This window comes from Paroedura picta, chromosome 12 (genome assembly GCF_049243985.1).
Source record: "Paroedura picta isolate Pp20150507F chromosome 12, Ppicta_v3.0, whole genome shotgun sequence".
NCBI lineage: Eukaryota > Metazoa > Chordata > Lepidosauria > Squamata > Gekkonidae > Paroedura > Paroedura picta.
The window spans coordinates 16,409,216-16,430,195 of NC_135380.1; the positions used below are offsets into that span (position 1 = coordinate 16,409,216).

At 50.6% G+C, this 20,980-nt stretch overlaps 1 protein-coding gene across 2 annotated transcripts in view; it reads left to right on the forward strand.

The window, feature by feature from the left end:
• The window catches only part of ADGRA2 (adhesion G protein-coupled receptor A2), an 86,853-nt gene that overhangs the window by 57,514 nt on the left and 8,359 nt on the right, over positions 1-20,980 (forward strand). For both annotated transcript variants that reach the window (XM_077306986.1, XM_077306987.1), the window contains exons 3-16: positions 3,767-3,838; positions 5,374-5,445; positions 6,434-6,505; positions 7,355-7,518; positions 7,849-8,062; positions 8,474-8,638; positions 12,167-12,362; positions 13,432-13,581; positions 15,076-15,237; positions 16,483-16,692; positions 17,243-17,447; positions 17,903-18,111; positions 18,807-18,934; positions 19,923-20,046. In XM_077306986.1, coding sequence (XP_077163101.1) covers positions 3,767-3,838; positions 5,374-5,445; positions 6,434-6,505; positions 7,355-7,518; positions 7,849-8,062; positions 8,474-8,638; positions 12,167-12,362; positions 13,432-13,581; positions 15,076-15,237; positions 16,483-16,692; positions 17,243-17,447; positions 17,903-18,111; positions 18,807-18,934; positions 19,923-20,046 — 2,143 coding nt within the window. The remainder of the gene's footprint in view (positions 1-3,766; positions 3,839-5,373; positions 5,446-6,433; positions 6,506-7,354; positions 7,519-7,848; positions 8,063-8,473; positions 8,639-12,166; positions 12,363-13,431; positions 13,582-15,075; positions 15,238-16,482; positions 16,693-17,242; positions 17,448-17,902; positions 18,112-18,806; positions 18,935-19,922; positions 20,047-20,980) is intronic.

Sequence of the window (20,980 nt, forward strand, 5' to 3'; positions counted from 1 at the left end):
AGCCGCTTTGAGACTCCTTCGGGTAGAGAAAAGCAGCATATAAGAACCAACTCTTCTTCTTATGTGCCTCCTGCCCCCTCCTCAAGTCGACCTCTTCCTGTTTCCTTAGAGCCCCTTCCTTGGCGTTCTGTAGTGGGCGACTGATGTTCTTAGAGTCCTGTTCCTCTTTGGCAGGCAGAAAGTTGAGAAGTCTGGCCCTGAGAAAAAGCATATCTTTGCTGTCCAAAGTCATTTTGGACCACAGATAAAGTATGCCTGCCCTTTGACTGTCCCCACTTACTAGGGACAGCCTGTTCTCTCCTCTCTCTCTCTCCCTGGGGAGGCAGTGTCCTAGTTTTGCCTTTTGGAGATGCCATTTCAACATTTTGTCAGTCTGTACATGGCACAAGTGTGCAGTGGAATTCCTTGGGCTTCAGCGTTCCCCCCCATCTCTAGATCTGAGGGTGGCTATGTCTTGAGTCCAGTGCGCATGCACATGGGCACAAAATGCCCCCCACTGCTTCCTTTCTTCCTCCTTCCCTGTCCCATAGTTGCCAAACCCAGATAGTAAATTTTGTCGAGTGCATTTGAATTGCCCTGAAAAGTCTGTGGAACATTCTGAAGATTGCTAGGGAGGGATGGCCCTTTAGTAACCAAGCTTGTGAGGCAAACTGAAATGTGGGAGACTCTGTCTCAAATCCCACACACACACACACACACACACACACCATGCCTCCACAGTCCCAATGCAAAGCAGAGAGTCAAACAGTTGCTATTTATCAAGGAAACCTGCTTAGGAGCTACAATCATGAACTTCCAACATCTTATCTGCCTCCACTGTGGGGCAACTGCCTTGCACTGACTCGAATAAGCTTCCTGCCATGTGCAGTAAGTCCGTTCTGACTGGAAACAGCCCTCCAAGGTATGCGCAAGGGGTCTCTCCTTAGCAGGGGCACCGCATGTGTCGTGTCAAGAAGGGAGTTGCGTCTTAACGCTTGCCAATCCTGGTTTCTAATCCCAGCTGTCTTTTGGGGTCTGTGAGAACAGTGCCTCCTGTTCCTCTTGTTCTTCTAAACCTTAAAGAATGATTTAGGAAAGCAGCTGCCTTTCGTGGGGTCTGCCTCCTCATCTCTCCTTTCTCAAGTCTGTGGAGATGCGAGGAGGAGGTGGGGTGGAACAGCAAGAGGGCTGTGTGTCTCCCAGATTCCAGATTCTTATCTTACTGCTGGCCAATTTCTGCAATTAGCAACACCCGGAGAGAAGCTGGGGGGGGGGGGATGACCTTGGTCAGCACAGAACCCATAAGGAACAAGCGTCCTAATAAGCCTGTATCTTCTCGCCGCATGGAATGCACTATAATCTTGACATCTTTTGTATGAACATAACAAGTGCGAGACTACAGTGCGGGAGCTTGCATTTTGTCCAGGTTTTTTCTTTTTTTCTGGAAAAGAAGAATCGACTTTTGACAATAACCGTGACACAAGTTCACCCTCTGTGTGAGCATTCCCAAACCACTCTCAGGGGTGGGAGAGGGGGGACAATATGAAAAATCGTCAAAGGGTCCATATGCGATCTTAGACAGTTTTGTTATGGACAGAATTTCTGAAGGGGAAATGCTGCAGTCGTAGGAATTGCTGTTTCACATCCATGATTGGGCCATGCGATTGTCTAAAGCTGTAATCATATCAAGTGAACGTGTATGATCTTGCATGCAAAGCTTTAAGCAAAGCAGATTGTAAATGGGTCGACAGAAGGGACTGTGTGAGTGCTTGGCTCTTTTGGCCCTTCCTTGCATGCCCAGGGAAAGGCCACTTGCCACTCTGGGATCAGAAGGCAAATTTCCTCCAGGACAAACTGGCCAGGGATTCTTGTTTTTTTTTGGGGGGGGGCATCATCTGTGGGAACTGGGGATGGATAGGTAGTTGTGAATTTCCAGGATTCTGCAAAGGGTGGGACTAGATGTCCCTGAAGGTCCCTTCCAACTCTATGATTTTATGATTTACGATTCTAGAAGACAGACAACCTGCCAGAAGCCTGTTGGGGACAGGGGATGTCAAGGGGTGGCAAGAGGGACAAACCAACATCTTTGTGTGCATTTGAAGAGTGAATGTTTTTAATTGCATTGTTTATTAGAGGAAAAAAGAGGGGAATCAAATGTACAATGCCATATTATCTTGGGGGCGGGGGAAACGCTATTCCAATATGATATAAATTCCTTTCTGCAGTTTTGCAACCTGATCCCTTTTATGTATCTTCTTTTATTCTCCTGTAATAATGCATCCGTTGAAACACCGTGATTTTTTAAAGCAGTGGTGCGCTTGATTATCTGCATAGAAAACAGTTGTATTTGCTGATGTTGGCACACTGCTGGTGTTCCCTGGTATTCATTGTCTCCACCCTGAACTTGACCTTCGCTTGACTTGCTTGTTTTTCTTCTTTTTCAAGCTTTTCCCTTCCAGATTTCAAATCTATCTCAGTGGCCACGAGGTCTAGAAAACAGCTCTTTTTTTAACAAAGCCAACCCTGAAAGTTTGACTTCCCATGTGGACGACACATGGGTACGGGACAAGAGGGTGGCTTGATTCCTGCCGCCCGCAAGCTGTCTGGCTAGGCCTCTAAAACTCACGGGTGGTCTTGTGTGTTGTTGTTGTTGTTGTTCTTTCTTATTACGGTGCGTAAACTGGGGGTGGGAAAGAGAATCCCCAGTTCCTGGGAAGTCCATCTGAGGGCTCTTAATGAACTACAGCACAATTACCCACCTCCCGCCGTTACAGACACTCTTTCATGTGAGGTTAATGGGATTTATTGCCTTTGGGTTAAGGGGAACTGATGTCAAACGCCTGCCGGGTGGAAATTGGCCACTATTGCCTCCTGCCCTATAATGGAGCATTTTGCTGCCGTCTGATAGCAGAACCACACTTTACAATGGTGGTGGAAAGCACCATTAGGTCTCCAACAACTTACTCAAGGCAAGTGACGTATTGTTCTTCTGCAGAGCATGTTTGGGCAGTCTCCCGTCCAAGTCCTAACCGGGGCTGACCCCACTTAGCTTCTGAGATCTGATGGGACCAAGCCCTAGGAGGAAAGGTGGAGGGATTTTGGACTGTTCAGCCTGGAGAAGAGGAGGTTGAGATCGGACAGGATTGCTGTCTTCAAGTATTTGAAAGGTTGTCGGAGCACAGAGAGTGGTTTCTGTTGGCAGCAGAGGATAGGACCCACAGTAATGGGTTTAAACAATGTGTAGAACGGTACCGGCTTGATATTAGGAAAACTTTTTTCAGTCAAATGGGCTGCCTAGGGAGCTGGTGAGGTCCCCTCACTCGCAGCTTTCAAGCAACAGTTGGACAAATACTTATCCTAGATGCTTTAGGCTGATCCTGTATTGAGCAGGGGGTGGGACTAGAGGACTATCTGGCCCCTTCCAACTCTAGGATTCTATGTTAGCCTCAGCCATCCAAGCCAGGGTCTACTTTCCCGCAGATCTGGCCAAATTTCTGCTGGGTAATTAGTAGTAAAATGGCCAAGCTAAGCAGCTTGGTGAATGGAAGACCATAGATCACTGGCATTCCTATATGGACTATATTACTAAGTAGGTCATATGATATGTATTAACCTAGGTGAACTATTGGAGACTGATATATTTATGCTATTTTTGCTTTTCTTTACTTTTCTTTATTCTATTTTTGAAAAATAAAACAATACATTAAGAAAAAAGATCTTGGGAGCTGACTCCTTGGTCCAGTCATCGCAGGACTGATCCTTTGTGTGTTCTCTTCTCCGTTCTCAGAGACCTGAAGAACAACTTGATCAGCACTATCCAGCCTGGAGCTTTTCTTGGCCTCTCAAACCTGAAGCGTTTGTAAGTAGCCACCCATCCTGCTCCCACGACTCCAAACCAGCCAAACCCTTTTCCTCCCCTCCCTTCCTCACCCCATTCCAGCCCTCAGATTGGCCCCTTGTTTGGTCACCTTGATGAACTCCATCTTTCTTTCCCTCGGTGCTGTTTCACCTGGGTCCTCGCTCATTGTGGACTCCAGGGAGGGCGGCATATAAACAAACAAACAAACAAACAAACAAATTCTGATTTTATGAACTTAGGCCGATTGTGAGTGGGCGGGCAGGAAGGGATGTGCCAGTGTTTGTCTCCTGTAGCCCGTCCTTCATACCCAGGGAATTGTTGATCACCAGTGTGGGTTGGGAGGTTAATTCTCTCCAGGCCAGGCTAGATTCTGGAGCTTTTTTTTTTTTTTGGGGGGGGGAGCATTTGGCAATGAAATTACAGTATTAATAAAATAATAACAATATTATTATTGTATTATTATAAACTGAGTTATTTGTATTGTTCCTGTTTGATGTAAACTGCCCTGGAGCCTTTGGGGGGGGGGGAGTATATAAATACAATAAATAAATAAATAAATAAATAAATAAATAAATAATAAATGGGGGTCACTGTGGGTGGGCAGATAGTTGTGAGTTCCTGCATTGTGCAGGGGGTTGGACTAGATGACCCTGGAGGTCCCTTCCAACTCTGGCGAGCCAGGTTTGATTCTGTGCTCCCTCACTGGGTGACCTTGGGCTTGTCACAGCGCTGATAAAGCTGTTCTGACTGAGCAGCAATATCACGGCTCTTACCTACCTCACAGGGTGTCTGTTGTGGGGAGAGGAAGGGAAGGCGACTGTAAGCCACTTTGAGCCTCCTTCGGGCAGAGAAAAGCGGCATATAACAATCTCCTCCTCCTCCTCCTTAAAAGATTTATCTCCTGCTTTATGTTTTCAAGGTACCTTGCAAATATTTTGACAAAGTTGTTTTCAGTCACAGCAGTTACGGGTTTTCGGATGCAGCTCTTTCACTCAGGTCCCATACCAAAGGACCATGCCAGAGGCCCGGTTCCCTTTGGTGTTCCTCTTTAACAACGCCTTAGTTCTTTCCACAGAGTGGGGGCTTCATGACAGTGAGACTCTTCACAGGATGTGACTGTCCCTTGCCGATACTCTGGCTATCTTGACTTTGATAATGAGAAAGAGCAAGCCCTTCCTAGTCATTTCCTACATGGGTTATTTGCTGTGGGTTCAGTGCTTTTGAGAAGGGCAATTCCCCACCCACACATGTGCACATACTTTCCCTCTGCATTGTGGTGCATTGTGGGGCCTTTTGGGTTCCCCCCTAGCTTTGCTGTGATCATTCTCAAACCTGCTTTGTTGTGAAATTTTGTGAAAGATCACAGTCTCCAAGGGGCTGCACTTTTCGTTCTGGCATCTGCCCACAGCTGGCCTCTTTTTCAGTGTTCAGTTGTGCTGGTGGCTTGCAGTTTCCTCTTGGCACACCTAGTATAATTGGTAGCTGTGATGTCTCACAGTCATCCCATGGCTCTTGCTTTCTCTGTTTATGCCCAGAGACCTCTCCAACAACCGCATTGGCTGTCTCAGCACCGGCATCTTCCAGGGACTGGCCAACCTCATCCGCTTGTGAGTATTTGGGTAGGGATGAAGGCATGCCCTTCCTCAGTCGGGGGCTGTCAGCTTCATCTGTGCCCATGAGTTCAGTCCTGTTGCTATCAAGACTCCAGAATTGTGGGGCGACAGGGCTGCCAACCTCCAGGTGGCGCCAGAGATCTCCCGCCATTACAGTTGATCTCTATGGAATTGTACCCTGCTGAGGTCCCCCACCCCACCCTCAAACCTCACCTTCCTCAGGCTGTGCCCCAAAATCTCTCCAAAATGCAGAGCTCATACTCCTTTAATTCTTCAAAAGGCAATTCAACTATGATCCCCTGAATTCCTTCAGATGCTTATCCTTTGAAGAAGGATGATAGCCAGTGTACCAAAACCCAGGTTGCATTCTACACATAAAATCAAAGTGCACACTCCAGCACCCTAATTAAGCAAATCGCTTTGGGGGACACAGCCGAAAAGTGAATGCCAATCTGGGAATTACCATTCTAGCTGCCTGCTGGTCAGCAGCTTCCAGCTTCCACTTGCGGATTATCGCTAGGCCCACAGGCCCAGCAAACAGGCCCCGTCGCTGGGTGAGACCACAAGGGGAGGTTCAGTGGGAGCTTGGCCTCTCCCAGACTCAGGCTTGCTCATATCTCCTCAGGACTACAGCACATGGGCAGATGTGGCTGCAGCTTTCCCCGCCATGCGTTTGCCTCCCTGTCCATGAAGCGTCCCGTGGAGCTGCGATGGACTCTGTGCGTGAAATCATGTTCCTTATGTGGCACATCGGTTTTGCCCACAGTAGCAGCTCCCCTGGTGGTTTAAGGAGGGGAAGAAAGCATGGAAAAGAAGGCTGCAGCCACTCTTGCCCGTGCCCCTCTGTAGAGAACTCTCAAATAAATACAATCCAGAGCCAGGGAGAGGGAGGGCAAAAGAACACACAGCCCTGTTCCCAGTGTGGGATGATTTCACCCGCCTCATTCAAGTGAAATGACTTGTTCATTCTCTGCTTCCTCAGGAATGTGTCAGACAATATTTTCTCCAGCCTCCAGTTTGGGGTCTTTGACCAACTGCTGTCTCTGAAAGTCATGTGAGTATCCACCCCCACCCCCCAAAAGAATTGCAGATGAAAATGGGCCTGTAGTGCCCTGGCCACAGAACTGGAATCTGGAAAAGGAGCCATGCGGGGATTAGTCCACCTGTGGAGACCCACCAATACTGGAAGATGGCCAATGTGGTCATCTCAGGAGCATCTGGAGAAGCTTCCATGGGGATCCCAAAGTCTGCACACCATGTTTTCCGTCCTGGCCCCTACTTGGTGGAATGAGCTCTCAGAGGAGATCCGGGTCCTGTTGGAGCTGGCACAGTTCCATAGGGCCTGCAAGATGGAGCTCTTCCACCAAGCTTTTGCTTTGGACCAATGACTTAATAACATCTATGGCCCTCCCCTGTAAAAAAAAAAATCCCTATAGTGAGAGATCTAGTTGGGAGACTTATAGGCAGTGAATCTGGAGGCTGCTAGGACCTAAATGCTGTTGAATTGTTCCTTATGTTTTCACTATGTTTTATATTGTTGTTTGTTGTGTTGTTTTAAATCCATTATTGATTTTTAATTGTATTATGTAAACCATCCTGAGCCATCATGGGAGGATGGTATAAAAATGTTGTTGTTGTTGTTGTTGTTGCTGTTGCTGTTGTTATTGCACCATGGAAGAAAAGGAAATGTCTGTTTTATTTCTGAAATGAAGTGAGATCAGTAGGCCATATTGGGGTAATAGGCTTGCAGCCCTGCCCTCAGCTCTGCTATAGTGTATCGGTTTTCTCTGCCCCATGTTTGGGTCCCGGATCTGAAGATTTCTCCTATTGCACTTTGTCCCTGGCAACGCCTTCCTCATTGCTTTCAGCCGACCCCAATGTGTGGTTCTATCCCTCCCTCCAGCGACTTTGCCACGGAATACCTGACATGCGACTGCAACCTGCGCTGGGTCCTGCCCTGGTCCAAGAACCGCTCCGTCCAGATCTCAGACAAGACGCTGTGCATCTACCCCAGAGCCTTGCATGGGAAGGCCGTGCGGAACATCCGAGAGAGCCAGATGCGCTGCGGTGAGGCTCCCAGCAACCTGGGGAAACCTGCAGAATATCTGCCAGGAGGCTAGCATCCCTTTGGGAACTGGGGAGGAGGATTGCAACGGCTAAGGTGTGGTCTCAGTACGGACCCAGCTGTGAGTGTCCCACAGTCACAAGTGCAGGATTTGGTCTTTGCTTATAGAATTGTAGTACTCTTTTTTCTTGGAGGTTTTGCATGAAGATCACTTTGAAACTCATTATAAGGAGACCCTTAGTTTCCTTCCTTTTTAAAAAGACAAGGTCATAGTCCTTTAAGACATTTAGAGAGCTTTGTGGCATATTTAACCCTTGCTCTCCTCCTTTCAGAAGGTGCCCCGGAGCTGCACACCCACCAGTTGATCCCTTCGCTGCGGCAGGTTGTCTTCCAAGGCGACCGCCTCCCTTTCCAGTGTACGGCCACCTACCTGGACAACAGCACACATATCCTGTGGCATCACAACCGGGCCTTGGTCCAGGGGGACGAACGCAGCGGCATCATCCTGGAGGAGAGCCTGATCCATGACTGCACCTTCATCACCAGGTACGGGGCATGGGTTTCTCAGCCTTAAAGAGTCTGACAACGAGACCCCCATGCTTCTAGTTTTGGCCAGGGCAGCCAGTCACAGGGTACAGAGGAGACGCAGTTGCTTCTGTGCTCCAGGAAGGTACAAAAAGGCCTTTTTTTAAAAAAATCAGAGAGAGAGAGTTTTGTTTTAGCCATCCACTTGCCTGCCCATATTCTTGGTTGAAAGGAGTTCTCCTGTCAAGCTGGTTATCGACTAGGGCCCATTCTGCACACATAGGATAATGCACTTTCAATGTGCTTTGGCAGCTGGATTTTCCTGTGCGGAACAGGAAAATCTACTTCTAAAGTGCATTGAAAGTGCATTATCTATTGTGTGCAGACTAGGCCCTGGTCTGTGCGTCTTCTGAAAACACTGTCTGTCCCCAGCGAGCTCATCCTGTCCAACATCCATGTCTCAGCCAGCGGCGAATGGGAGTGCACCCTCTCCACGGCCCAGGGCAACGTTAGCAAGAAGGTGGAGATCGTCGTGCTGGAGACGTCGGCGTCCTACTGCCCAGCTGAGCGGGTTGCCAACAACCGGGGAGACTTCAGGTAGGAGCTGGTGCAGCGGTGGGCACACGGTTGTAGTCATAAAGGGCAACTCTCACTGTCCAGTAGCCAAGGCGTCTCACCTAGCCCACGAGCGTGAGAACACCAGGATGCCGAGATTCTCTCGGCCTGCCAAGTCGCATCTAAATCTTCAACATGATACCTTCCTTTGTAGCTGGATCACATTGCACGGCTAGCTGGAATCTCCAGACAACTGTCTGCGAAGGCTTGGCAAGCTCTGAGCACTCAGACAAGCCCATTCTGCACATGTTGGCTAATGCACTCTCAGTACTCTTCAGAAGTAGACTCTCCTGTTTCGAAAGGGAAAAGCCAGCTGCAAAAGCACACTGAAGGTGCATTATCCAACGTGTGTGGAATGATCTCAAGATGGAAAACCAAACGTTACGGGAGAGGCCCTGAACAGTGCTGTTCTGTGGACACGAGGACTCAGGATTAGCGGCCCTTGCGATAGACTTCCAAGGGAACAGCCAATACGCAATGAACTGGGCTCCCTTCAAGTGTCTGTGCATCAGGGGTACAACTTCTTTGATGTTTTTTCAAGTGAGGTTTTTGTAGCTCTCATTGTTGCATAAGCATGGCTGATTTCTCAGATATGTCTCAGGACTTTGCCATGTGCTATATGATCTGTAAACAGGGTTTTTTTTTGGGGGGGGTCACCATGGCTGCCAGTTTTTTGGCTGCACCCTAATGCAGGAGCATGCATGCGCGTGTGTGTTTTGAATTCTTAACACACACCCCACATCAAGGTCAGGCCCTGATCTCCCCACCTCAAGCAGGACATTTCATTTGATCAGAGGGAAGTATGTTCACTGCGCTTGCCATATATTTTGACCATGTGCTCATAGAATCATAGAGTTGGAAGGACCTCCAGGGTCATCTAGTCCAACCCTCTGCAGAATGCAGGGAATCCGTAACTACCTGCCCACCAACAATGACCGTGCCCAGTTGATCCTCCCCCCCCCCAAAAAAAAAAACAACAACACAAGAATCCCTGACTAGTATGGCCTGGAGGAAATTTGCCTACTGATCCCAGGGTGGCAAGTGGCATTTCCCTGGGCATGCAAGAAAGAATCACAGGAGCCAAGCACAGAGACAGTCCCTTCTGCCCAGTCACTCACAGTCTGCCTAAATCCACAGAAGCAGCATTTCTGTTGGGTGGCTCTCCAGCCTCTGCTTAAAAACATCCAAGGAAGGACAACCCACCGCCTCCTGATGAAGCCACTGAGGAACCGCTCTGTCAGGAATTTCTTCCAAATGTTTCACCGAAAATTCTGCTGAGTTAATTGCATCCCATTGGTTCCAGAACAGTGAGGAAGAGCAACTGTAAAAAAAATTAATCAAACTGCTGTCATTGCACTGCAAACCCATTTCGGAATGGACTAGTTTTGTTCCTTGGAAGTTGCCCAGTCGTGTTCAGGAGCGGGGAAGGAGGAGGAGGCCAGAGGGATGAGGGGGGTTCTTGGACAGCCGGTGCCCCCCCCCATGGCAGCCCCTTCCGCAGCCTTCTCTCCTCTGCATCCTTCTCCCTCCTGCCCTCTGCTGGCACGCTGGTGGAATTGCAGGGAAGGGAGGGCCATCCCAGTCTGGTGTGCCTCTCTGGCTGTTCAAGGAATGCAGGAGAGATGTGGCTTTTGCTGTCCCGGCAGCTGTCAGAGTGAGACTGGGAACCCCTTGCAGCCCCCTTCAGGGCACGCCACAATCTCAGGACCCGCTAGGGAGTTGCGCAGCTGCTTTCTTTCCAATTAGAAAAGCAAGCATGTTCCGTTTTTGGTTGAGAGGGAACTATGTTGCCGGAGCTGTAGTTGGGGGAGCCAGCTGCAGCCCCCCCTCCCCCGGGCCCCTTGCCCCTCTTCTGCAAAAGAAGGGGGGACTTTGGATCTCGTTGGCAGTCCCAGGGCCTGGGAACGATTAAGCAGCCATTGAGAGGGAGGCGGTGGGAGAGGCCCAGCTCAGGCAGCGTAGACAGGCTCCAGAAGCAGAGGTGTTGGAATTTCTCTGGCACGAGAAAAAAGGCTTCTGGAGCCAGCCGTAACCTCGGCAGGGTCTTTATGGAATATAAATTACTGCGCAGTCAATGTGGCTTGAATTAACAGCGGGCTCGCCTTCTCCTCTCCCCCCCCCCTTTCCGCCTCCACGCTCTGCATGAGCAGGATATGGCCTGCAGTTGGAGGCAGGAAAAACAGCACCAAAGTCCCCAGGGGGCGGGGGGGGGGGGCGGAGGGCTCCACGCACTGTGCAGCCAAACCGGGAGGGCAGAGAGGCCTGACCCACTGCAGGCACAGTGGGGGCTGGCATGCTCAGCAGACAGCCCTCCCACCCCAGAGCCACACTGAAGCCTGGGAGGGCAGCGAGATGCTCTAGATAGCCCCACTGTGCCGTGTTTCTATCCGCTCTGCTTTTATTATCTGATTGGAAGTTTTCTACTTTCCTGGGAAAGACGTTTGGTTCAGTGGGCGGATGGAAGAACATGCTGAAGTGGGGCAAGGGGGGGGGGTGGGTAGAGTTTCCTTCCCGATTTGATACGGATCCTCTGAGCTTGGATACCGAGGTCTCTCTGGCAGACCGGCTTGCCGGACCCCACCCAGTTAAGCCTCCTGAGCCACTCTGTTGAGAAGCAAAGGCCCCTGGGAACCATTGGGGGGGGGAGTTGCCTTTGCAAGAAACAGCCGGTGGCAGTGAGGTCCGTGGGCCTACATAGATACTGGTGGGGGAACACCATGTGACCTCCGTATGTCTTCTTCCAATCCATCCAGCTGTGGCTGCCAGCCCAGGGGGAGGGGGCGTAGGAAGACTCTCACGTGCCAGGCAGCTGGGCCAGGCAGAGAGTTCCAGGGAGGCAAATAAATTACTTCATAAAACTCTTGGCGTCTGAAGTTTGTTCTCTGTTGCAATCCCCGTGGCACAGCATGAAAGCGTTCCTCCCCCACGATGGAGCTGCTCCCTTGACAGACGCGGCCCCTGCCCCTTTCACTGCCTTCCCCGCCCCCTTCCCGCATTCCCACAGAGGGTCTCCCTCCTCAACACACAACTGTCTGCAAGGCCTTCGTTGCCCTTTGCCTGTTCAGTATTATGTCATCCCAGGCCAGAAAAGCTGTAATCCAAACGCAGAAGACGATGAAGAATCTTTGCTGTTTCTGCAGGAAAGACGCAGGCTCGATTTTGGCAGGATGGCAAACCGTGGTTAGCAGTAGCTATGGGCCAAGCCCCAAACCGTGGTTTGAGCTTAAACAGACTGAGCACCTTGGTTGAGAGCTGGTGGCCTGCCTGCGTTTTCTATCTGCTTGGTGGCCGGTAGAGATTATGGCCTTTAATCCACAGCAGCTGTCCTTGCATTGTTGCCATCGTATTTCTGAACGAGCGACTGGCTCTTCTTTAAAAAGAGAAATCCAGCGCACAAGATTGCTGAGGACAAAACAAGAGCCCAGACTAGGCAGGTGGCAGACTGATGCCCGCAGTGCCCACCCCGAGGCAGTCCCTGCTTTCACCGGTTGCCCTTCTCCCTGCTTACAGATGGCCCCGCACCTTGGCTGGCATCACTGCCTACCAGTCCTGCCTGCAGTACCCCTTCATCTCCGGGAACGGGGGGCCCGGTCTGGAGAAGCAAGCGTGGCGACACTGCGACCGCACAGGCCACTGGGAGGAAGGGGACTATTCCCACTGCCTGTACACCAACGACATCACCCGAGTGCTCTACACCTTTGTGCTGGTGAGTGCAGGGAAGGCGGCGGTGGGGAGGAGGCATCCCTTTCCGTCGGACGATTAGGATGTGCGCTGTCCCCTCCCTGGTGCCCCTCCCTGAGTGGGCAAATGCTGTGGGACCATGCTGGGCGATCAAAGGGGCTCGAGAGGACAGGTTTGCACATCTGAGTCCCAGCATCCGACACCTTGACTCATTTATTTATTTAGATTTTTATACCGCCCTTCCCCACGGCTCTGGGCGGTTTACACAAAACGTTTTAGAACGTTGACATAGACGTGATTTGGTTGATCCATGATTAAATATAGTGGGGTGAAAGTGTCGGAGTGGTCCTCCTCGGGGGGTTCAGGCTCAGGTAAAAGAGAGGGTCAAAGGCAAGTCACACACAAACACGCTGATCCGTAAATGTTCTTCCCTCCAGTCGTGGGGGAAGGGGACCACGGAGCTCTGGAGAGTGGCAGGGGGAGTTAAGCCCTCCTCCCTGTGCATTTTGGCCTCAGTCCAAATACGCTCCTGCCCAGTGATCTGTGGCGGTCCCTCAGTGCATATCTTTTGGCTCGTACCTGAGTTGGCCCTGGGCCTCGGCTTTGGCTCGCCTTCAGAGTTAGCGTGGTGTAGTCAATAAAGAGTGGCACCCTCTAAACTGGCGAGGCGGGTATAATTCTCTGATCCTACACGCACAGCCAGCTGGGTAACCTTGGGCCAGTCACAATCCTGGCAGAGCTGTTTTCACAGAGCAGTTCCGCCAGAGCTCTCAGCCCCACCTACCACACAAGGGTGTCTGTTGTGGGGAGAGGAAGGGAGGGAAATTATAAGCTCCTTTGGGACTCCTGGTAGTGAAAAGCGGGGTATAAAAAAACAGCTCTTCTTCCGCCCCAGACCCTGATTTTGATGCCATCTCAAGCACACGTGTAGTGGCCAAGAGAGTGCTTTGGGCAGGATCCATTTTGGCTATTTTCATGTGCCTGGGATTAGGATAGGGGGGAGCACTTTTTTGTAAGCAAGCTGATGGGCCCCTTCTCCGTTGGCCCTGCTTGGCCCTGGGTTGGGCTGTGACCCTGCTCTTCTGTCCTGCCAGATGCCCATCAATGCCTCCAATGCTCTGACTCTGGCCCACCAACTGCGCGTCTACACAGCAGAAGCCGCAAACTTCTCAGACATGATGGACGTCATCTACGTGTCTCAGATGATTGAGAAGTTCACTGGTTACGTGGACCAGATTAAGCAGGTAACGGTGTCATTCACCTGCCCCGCTCCTGTCCTTTCTGCTTCCCTAAACTCCAGTGCAAGGGAAGGCTTCCTCCATGCACCCCTTCCCTCTGCATTCCCTGAGCAGCCTCAAAACACCATGGATGGAGAGACTTGTTGAGGGTGGGGAGTTCAGATTTACATGACACGGAGTTGATTTCCACAAGACTGACTTCCTTTGTACCTCTTTGCTCCTCGGCAGTTTTACAGGTTGGGTCAGGGATAGCATTTCACCAGAAGTATTTCCTGTGCCACATTGGTGGGCGTGCAGGAAAATGGAAGAAGGGGCATGGAAAGAACTCATATTTCATCTTTGCTGGCCTGCCCCAGAAATGCAATTTAAGACCTTGCGCTTTTTAGGGAGGCCCAGATGCAAACATCTACTGCGTCTTTAATCATCAGACCAAAGAAGGAATTTCAGCGTGTTCATTTTGCCATGCGAGGGCAGAAAAAGACACACCCGGGCTGAGCAGAAACATTGTGCGGAAAACATCTCAGTGAAACCTTTTAAAAGAACTCCAAAGAAAACAGTGGTGGTGTCATTTACATACCAGTCTTACTTTGGACTCTGACCGACTTCTGCCTCCAAATTTTCTAGATGAAAGCCAGTGACATCAAATTACGAAACGGGTCTAGAATGTGCTGAGGTTCCTACCCATCAATCTGTCCTTACCGTGGAGCACCCCAATAAGCCCTTCCGGGTAATTAATCCCCTGCCCAGTTCCACTTCTACCCTTGGTCTGAGTTTTATTTGGCTCTGCCCCCAGTTATATAATCCAGTGTAACACAGTGGCCAAACGGATGAGTTCTTTCGTGGACCGACAGCAGACGAGATGTGGGAAATGGATGAACAGACCTCTTGTGTTTTAATTGCCACTTCAGAACACTTCGTTGGACACTGTGTGAGACAGGGTGCTGGTCTAGACTAGTCTCGAATTCTGGAAGAACTGTCTAACTGGGACTATTGATGCTGCTAACTGGTACTAAACTGCTGCTGCTATAAAGTTATCTTAATTGTTTCAGTTGAAACAATGAATTGTTTTAACTATTTGTGCAATTTGTATATGAATTATGTCGTACACCGCCCTGAGGCAGTCCGTTGGGAGGGTGGAATATAATAATAATAATAATAATAATAATAATAATAATAATAATATGATGGTCAATTGATCTGATCAAGCAGGCCACTTCTTATAGTAACAGCCATGGAAGGGCTGCTATTTGGATATGAAAAGTAGCACTCTGTGGGGATTATTTATTTATTTATGATTTTAATTTATCGCCCGCCTCTCCCCAAAGGCTCCCTTCTGCTGTTTTCCCAATCTAAGTCCCACCCCATTTTCTACTTTGTTTCTGCTTAGATGTGTTCTGCTTTTGTGTACGCTGCCTAGGAGACCTTCTCCCTGTGCCAAACACTTAGAGGCAGTCCGGGGTCCCTAGCGCTTCACCTCCTACACCTTTGCTTTCTCCCCAGCTCACAGATGTCATTGTGGAGATGGCCAGCAACATGATGCTGGTGGACGACCACGTCCTGTGGATGGCTCAGATTGAGGACAAGGCCTGCACCAGCATCGTCCGCTCCCTGGAGAGGATCGCCAGCTACACGCTCAGCACCAACTCGCAGCACGTTGCGGTGGTAGGGGCACGGGCTCTTGGGGATGGTGAGCGGGGTGGAATCTCAGGGGGCAAGAGGCCAGGGAGGCAGGCCCATAACTACGGGGCGGGGGGGGGGAGACTGGTAGGGGTGGTGCCCCTTCTCAGATTTGTCCTGCTCACTCAGCATCTGTCCACTAGCCTTATGGTTGTAGCAGTGGTGAGCGAACTGTAGGCTTTGATGGCAGAGGTGTCGGGACCAGGCAGGCAGGGTGTGGTGTGGTGGTAGTGCTGGTGCATGTATGGGTGCAAGGTGGGCGCTAATGGTAAGTGGGTGCCTGCCATGGCTGCTGACAACTTGCTGCTGCCCAAACTTCGTGGTCATCACCTGAGTCACCGCGCCCTGGCCTGGCTCACGTCTCATACATCTGCCACATTAAGAGGGCCTCTCCACCAGCTCTGAGCAGGAACCAGCATCAGGGCTCACGCTCCCCTTGGGGGGGTGTGGGGGGGAGAGGGGCCTTGTGCCCTGGGGGAGGGGGGAAGAGGATTGTGCTGGATGAGGCAGGGCTGGCAGCCAGGAGCCACACATCAGCTTCAGGTTATTGCCCCATTAAAAAAAATGCCCCTCCCTAGCAAAAGAAATTCTGGCTACGGGGCTGCAGGACTGAGATTTGGATGGGGACTGTGGGTCCTGAAGGTTGCCAGCGAAGCTGACATTCCTGACTGGGGAAACTGGAGAACACAGGGCAAAGATAGTGAGGGAAGATTAGTAGGTAGGACTCCCATTTTCATCACAGATTTTGCTTTGGTTGCCAGTAAGGAGCAGGATGTGGCTCAGGGGCAAGGCATCTGCTTAGTGTGCAGAAGGTCTCGGGTTCAATCCCCAGCATTCCCAGCTAGAAGGTGGTCTCTTGTGATCGTGAAGATCCAATCATGTTGAACGATACTGACCTTGATAGACCAGTGAGCTGACTCAGTATAAGGAAGCTGCGTATGTTCTCAACGGTGGTGACCTCATTTGTGAAACCGGAGCCAAGCCCACCTCTGACCCTTGCCTGCCTTTTTGTGAGAGTTCCCTGGAGAAAGTGCAAAGCAGCAGGCCAGCATGAGGAGAAACGTGCTTGATTTGCTTCAGTAACTAACCATCAGGAATGGGAAATGGGGCAAACCTACTGAAGGAGCAAGGAAGATGTGATGGCCTGCAGACAGGTCCTCTCAGGGCACAGGGCCATTTATCCAACTGTATCCTTGCTTGGGAGGCCATCTTGTGATTTTGTCCTGGCAGAACTCCAGGAATATCGCCTTTGAGGCCTACCTGATCAAGCCAGAAAGCTACACGGGCCTGAGCTGCACGGCCTTCCAGAAACGCGAGGCGATGCTTGGTGGGCGGCCCCCACGTCAGGAGAGATACAGCGAGTCCCTGGCAGACCAGCAGCTGAAGTTCCGCTGCACCACAGGACGGCCCAACGTCTCTCTGGCCACCTTCCATGTCAAGGTGAGGGAAGTGGGAAAGAAGGCAAGTGGGTGGACAGGGAAGGAAGGAAGGAAGGAAGGAAGGAAGGAAGGAAGGAAGGAAGGAAGGAAGGAAGGAAGGAAGGAAGGAAGGAAGGAAGGAAGGAAGGAAGGACCGACCGACCGACCGACCGACCGACCGACCGACCGACCGACCTTGAAGAGTCATGATGGGAGGGTGGGGTAGGAGGACAACAGGTACAAATCAACCCTGTGCTACAGAGGGAAGACAAGTATGGAGGGAGAGCAAGATGCAAACCAAAAATAGTGCCCATCCCTCTTTGCATTACATGCATAAGGCATAAGGTAAGCAATGTCTCAGCTAATGGATCTGAACTCCTGTGCTAATTGACTAATGGACACCTGTAGTTGAAAGCGGGTATGCTTTGGAGATGTATAAGGTAAAAGAGCCACTAAGACAGAACCGGGAAGGTGCACCTGTGCCTCCTTTTGCCCCGGGTGGAGGCGAAGGGGGATGAGGCTCGGATCGGCTGGGTGGGGCTCTGCTCACCTCTCCTTCCCTGTCCCATCAGAACAGCATCGCTCTGGCCTCCATTCAGCTGCCTCCGGGCCTCTTCTCTTTGCCGGCCCCCCCACATCCACCTCCGGCCAAATGCAAGCTCCAGTTGCTGGTCTTCCGCAACGGCAAGCTCTTCTGCAGCACCGGCAACTCCTCCCACTTGGCGGACGACGGCAAGCGGCGCAGCGTGGCCACGCCGGTGGTCTATTCAGGCACACGTAAGGGCTGGGAGCTGTGGCAGGGGCTAGGGGTGCCAGCCTCCAGGTGGGACCTGGAGATCCCCCAGAATTACGGCTCATCTTCCGACTTCAGAGAGCAGTTCCCTTGGGAAAAATGTATCTTTAGACTTGATGGTGTTATAGCCCACGTTGGTCCCTGCCCTCCCCAGGCTCCATCTCCAGATCTCCAGGAGTTTCCCAACCTGGATCTGGTAACCCAAAATCCTCATCCCCCGCTGATGGCCAGTGGGGATTTAGTAACCCTAACAGGGCTGGTTAGGTGGGATCAGCGCAGTCATTACAGGGACACCTAAGTGGCTTCTCTGCCCTGCGGGGCAAGAGCAAAGGAGCTGGGGCTCAGTGGTACGGTCCGTGCTGCAGATGCTGATCAGCAGATGAGCAGGGTCTGCCGGGAGGCGCCTGTGCAGCCCCTTTGCCTTTGTCTTCCTTCCCAGATGGCTGCGGAGTCAACAACCTCACCGAGCCAGTCCTCCTCTCTCTGCGGCATTTGGGTGAGGGGACTGACCGCATGGCCGCCTACTGGGATTTTGATGTTCTGGCTGGCTACGGCAGCTGGAGAGCGGAAGGCTGTCAGCTGATTGCCCTGGAGCTCAACGTCACCACCGTCAGCTGCCGGCACCTCAGCAACGTCGCTGTCCTGATGGTAGGGCATGTGGTGGAACGGGGCTGGGAGTGGGTGGAAGGGCACGGGCATGCCCTAATGTTACTTGCAGAGGTTAGGAACGGTCAGGCACCTCCCAGGGCCCAGGGCCACCAGACTGCCCTCCGCTGAATGGAGAAACTTGGCCAGGAACTGGGAGGACACATAGTGGAGGAGGTCTGCTGGAGGGACCTGCAGGAAGTCCTAGAAGCAAATCAGAGTGAAATTAGAAAAGGTAACAATGCAATTCTCACTCAAATGAGAATTGCATAAAACCAATGTGCAATAATAATAACAACAACAACGGGACTCTCAAAAGTTTGCTGAAGCCCAGACCTCTTCACATGCCTCCAAGAGGATGTAGGAGAAGAAAGTACGTGAACTTCCTGAAGGAGGGCATGCCATAAGGCAGGGGCAGCCAAACTGTGGCTCTTCAGATGTCCCACAGGCGTTCATGGTAATTGCAGCCCATGACACAGAAAAGGTGCTTATTTCTATGAAGAATGGTGCTTTGTTTCTTCATGTAATATTTATTCCCTGTCCTCTAACTGCTTAGACTCCAAAGTCTTCAGAACTTCTGTGTTCCCCCTAGAAGGGCAGAACAGCAAGGGCTGCCTCTCTCCCTGATCTGCCGCTAGCTGTCTTAATTGCCATTTCCCTCTCCCACCTAAGTCAGTTAACCATCTTCTCCCATGCAGGAGCTGAGCAATTTCCCACGTGAGTCCCAGAGCCCAGCTGAGGTGCTGCATCCTGTCATTTACACCTGCACAGCCCTCCTCCTCCTCTGCCTCTTTGCCACCATCATCACCTACATCATCAACCACAGGTGAGCAGCCTTCCGAGGCCGGTGCCCGTGTCATGTTGCTTCCATGGCTGGAAGGGGTTGTGGCCTCGGGGGTCAAGTGTATGGTTTGCACGTCTTTCTTACTCAGTAGCATGTGCTTTTCCCCAAAAAGGAGGTACAGCAATAGTTTTAAAAAATGCAATTAAATACAACAGAAGAAAATAATACGATTTAGATCCATTGTATCTTGAGGCTATCCCGGATCCAGTGGGCTAGCTTGTCCAAGGCCAAAGACACAGGAAATCGACCAAGAGCTCCTTGGCTTATTCCAAACGGCTCATGCCTCTGGCCAAGCTGGAACTTTGCACCTCGAGACAAACAAAGCAAACTAAAGCAAGCGGAGATGTTGCCACCAGTTTCTGATGTGCCTGGCTGGCAGTTTCATTTATCAAATGGCGGAAGAACCAATGAGAGGCTCAGACATACTTGACTCACCGACAACAAGAGCTGGTGGATGGGGTGAAGGCGGTGGGGACACTACGTGTAAGTTAGACTTCCGTAGGGCAAACTTTAATACACTCAGAGACATGATGAGAGTCATCCCATGGACAAGAATACTGGAAGAGAAAGGAGCAAGTGATGGGTGGGCTCTCTTTACACATGAGTTATTGCATGCTCAAGCCATTGTCTGTTCCAGCAAGATGGAAACATGCTAGGGAATCCAAGAAGGTTATTTGGATGAACAGAGAACTTCAGGAGGATCTAAGGAATAAAAAGGAAATGTTCATGAAATGGAGAGAAGGATAGACCTTTAAAGAAGAGTATCTGCAGGTTTCAAGGCACTGTAGGTCAGCCATCAGAGAGACCAAACGTGGGAGAGAGCTGAGACTGGCCAGGGAAGCCCACTATAACAAGAAAAGCTAGTTCAGCCCTCAATGTTTTTCTTGCTCCGGGCTAGCGAGCTCCGTGCAATTTGTTTTTGCTTGCTTGTCTAACCCAAACTTGTGTTTCTCTGGGGTCTGTTTCTCAGCACCATCCACATCTCGCAGAAATGCTGGCACATGCTGCTCAACCTCTGCTTCCACATTGCCATGACGTCTGCCGTGTTTGCAGGTGGCATCACCCTGACCGACTACCTGGTCATCTGTCAAGCGGTGAGTATGGCCAGCCTTGGCCTGATGCTCTTTCTCACACTGCCCATATAGGAATGTCACCTGGCGTGCCTCACTCCAACTCAAGACACAACAGAGAGGCTCCATTCAAGCAGAGTGAAGTTTCTAGCGCAATAAAAAGGGGTTCCAGGGAAACAACTGGGAGACCCACCCAAGGCACTCTGCCATTAGCTTTTCTAGCATATTGTAAGCAGCTTCTTGACTATGTGCATATTATTCTCTGATTATACAACCTTTACACGTGGGTCTTCATGTAGAATACATCACCCATCACACTATAGCTGTAATAAGAATTCATTGTTCACCACATGGGATTGGCTGGCTTACCACCACACTGCTCTGCTCATATTCTGTCACACAGGATCTTGCACATTTGCTAAATACAGTCTACAAGCTGTGCATGTTATTTATGATGGCTGCAGTCTCATCTGTAATCTGGCAGAGGTTGCAGCCTTGAGCAAGTCCTGTCTAAAACAGGACATGTAACAGTGGCTTTTAGTCTTTGGCATAACTGACACGTCCTGCTCTGCATAGGTGCCTGCTTAAACTGTAAGAAGCTTTAAACTAAAATGTATCTAAGATGGTTCCACTTCAGACTATCAATAACAGCTTCACCTCTGCAAGTAGAACATTGTAACAGCAGCACACTGTTGTTTCACACACAAAACAAAAAGTAATGGAGGGCAGACAGACTTGTTTAAAGACCTGGGTTTGCACTCAGGGAGTTGTAACTTAATTGAATGGGCTTGCCATTTGCCATTAGTGGTGAGTTAAATCCTGCCCTTGGTCTCAACTTCCTTAGGAAATAACATTTGCATTGCATTGTCCCGTCCCCCCCCCCCACAACCTCATCTGTCTTTAGGACATTTCAGTCTGATGGACAGTAAATGGTTCATGTTTTAACCTGGTCTGAAAA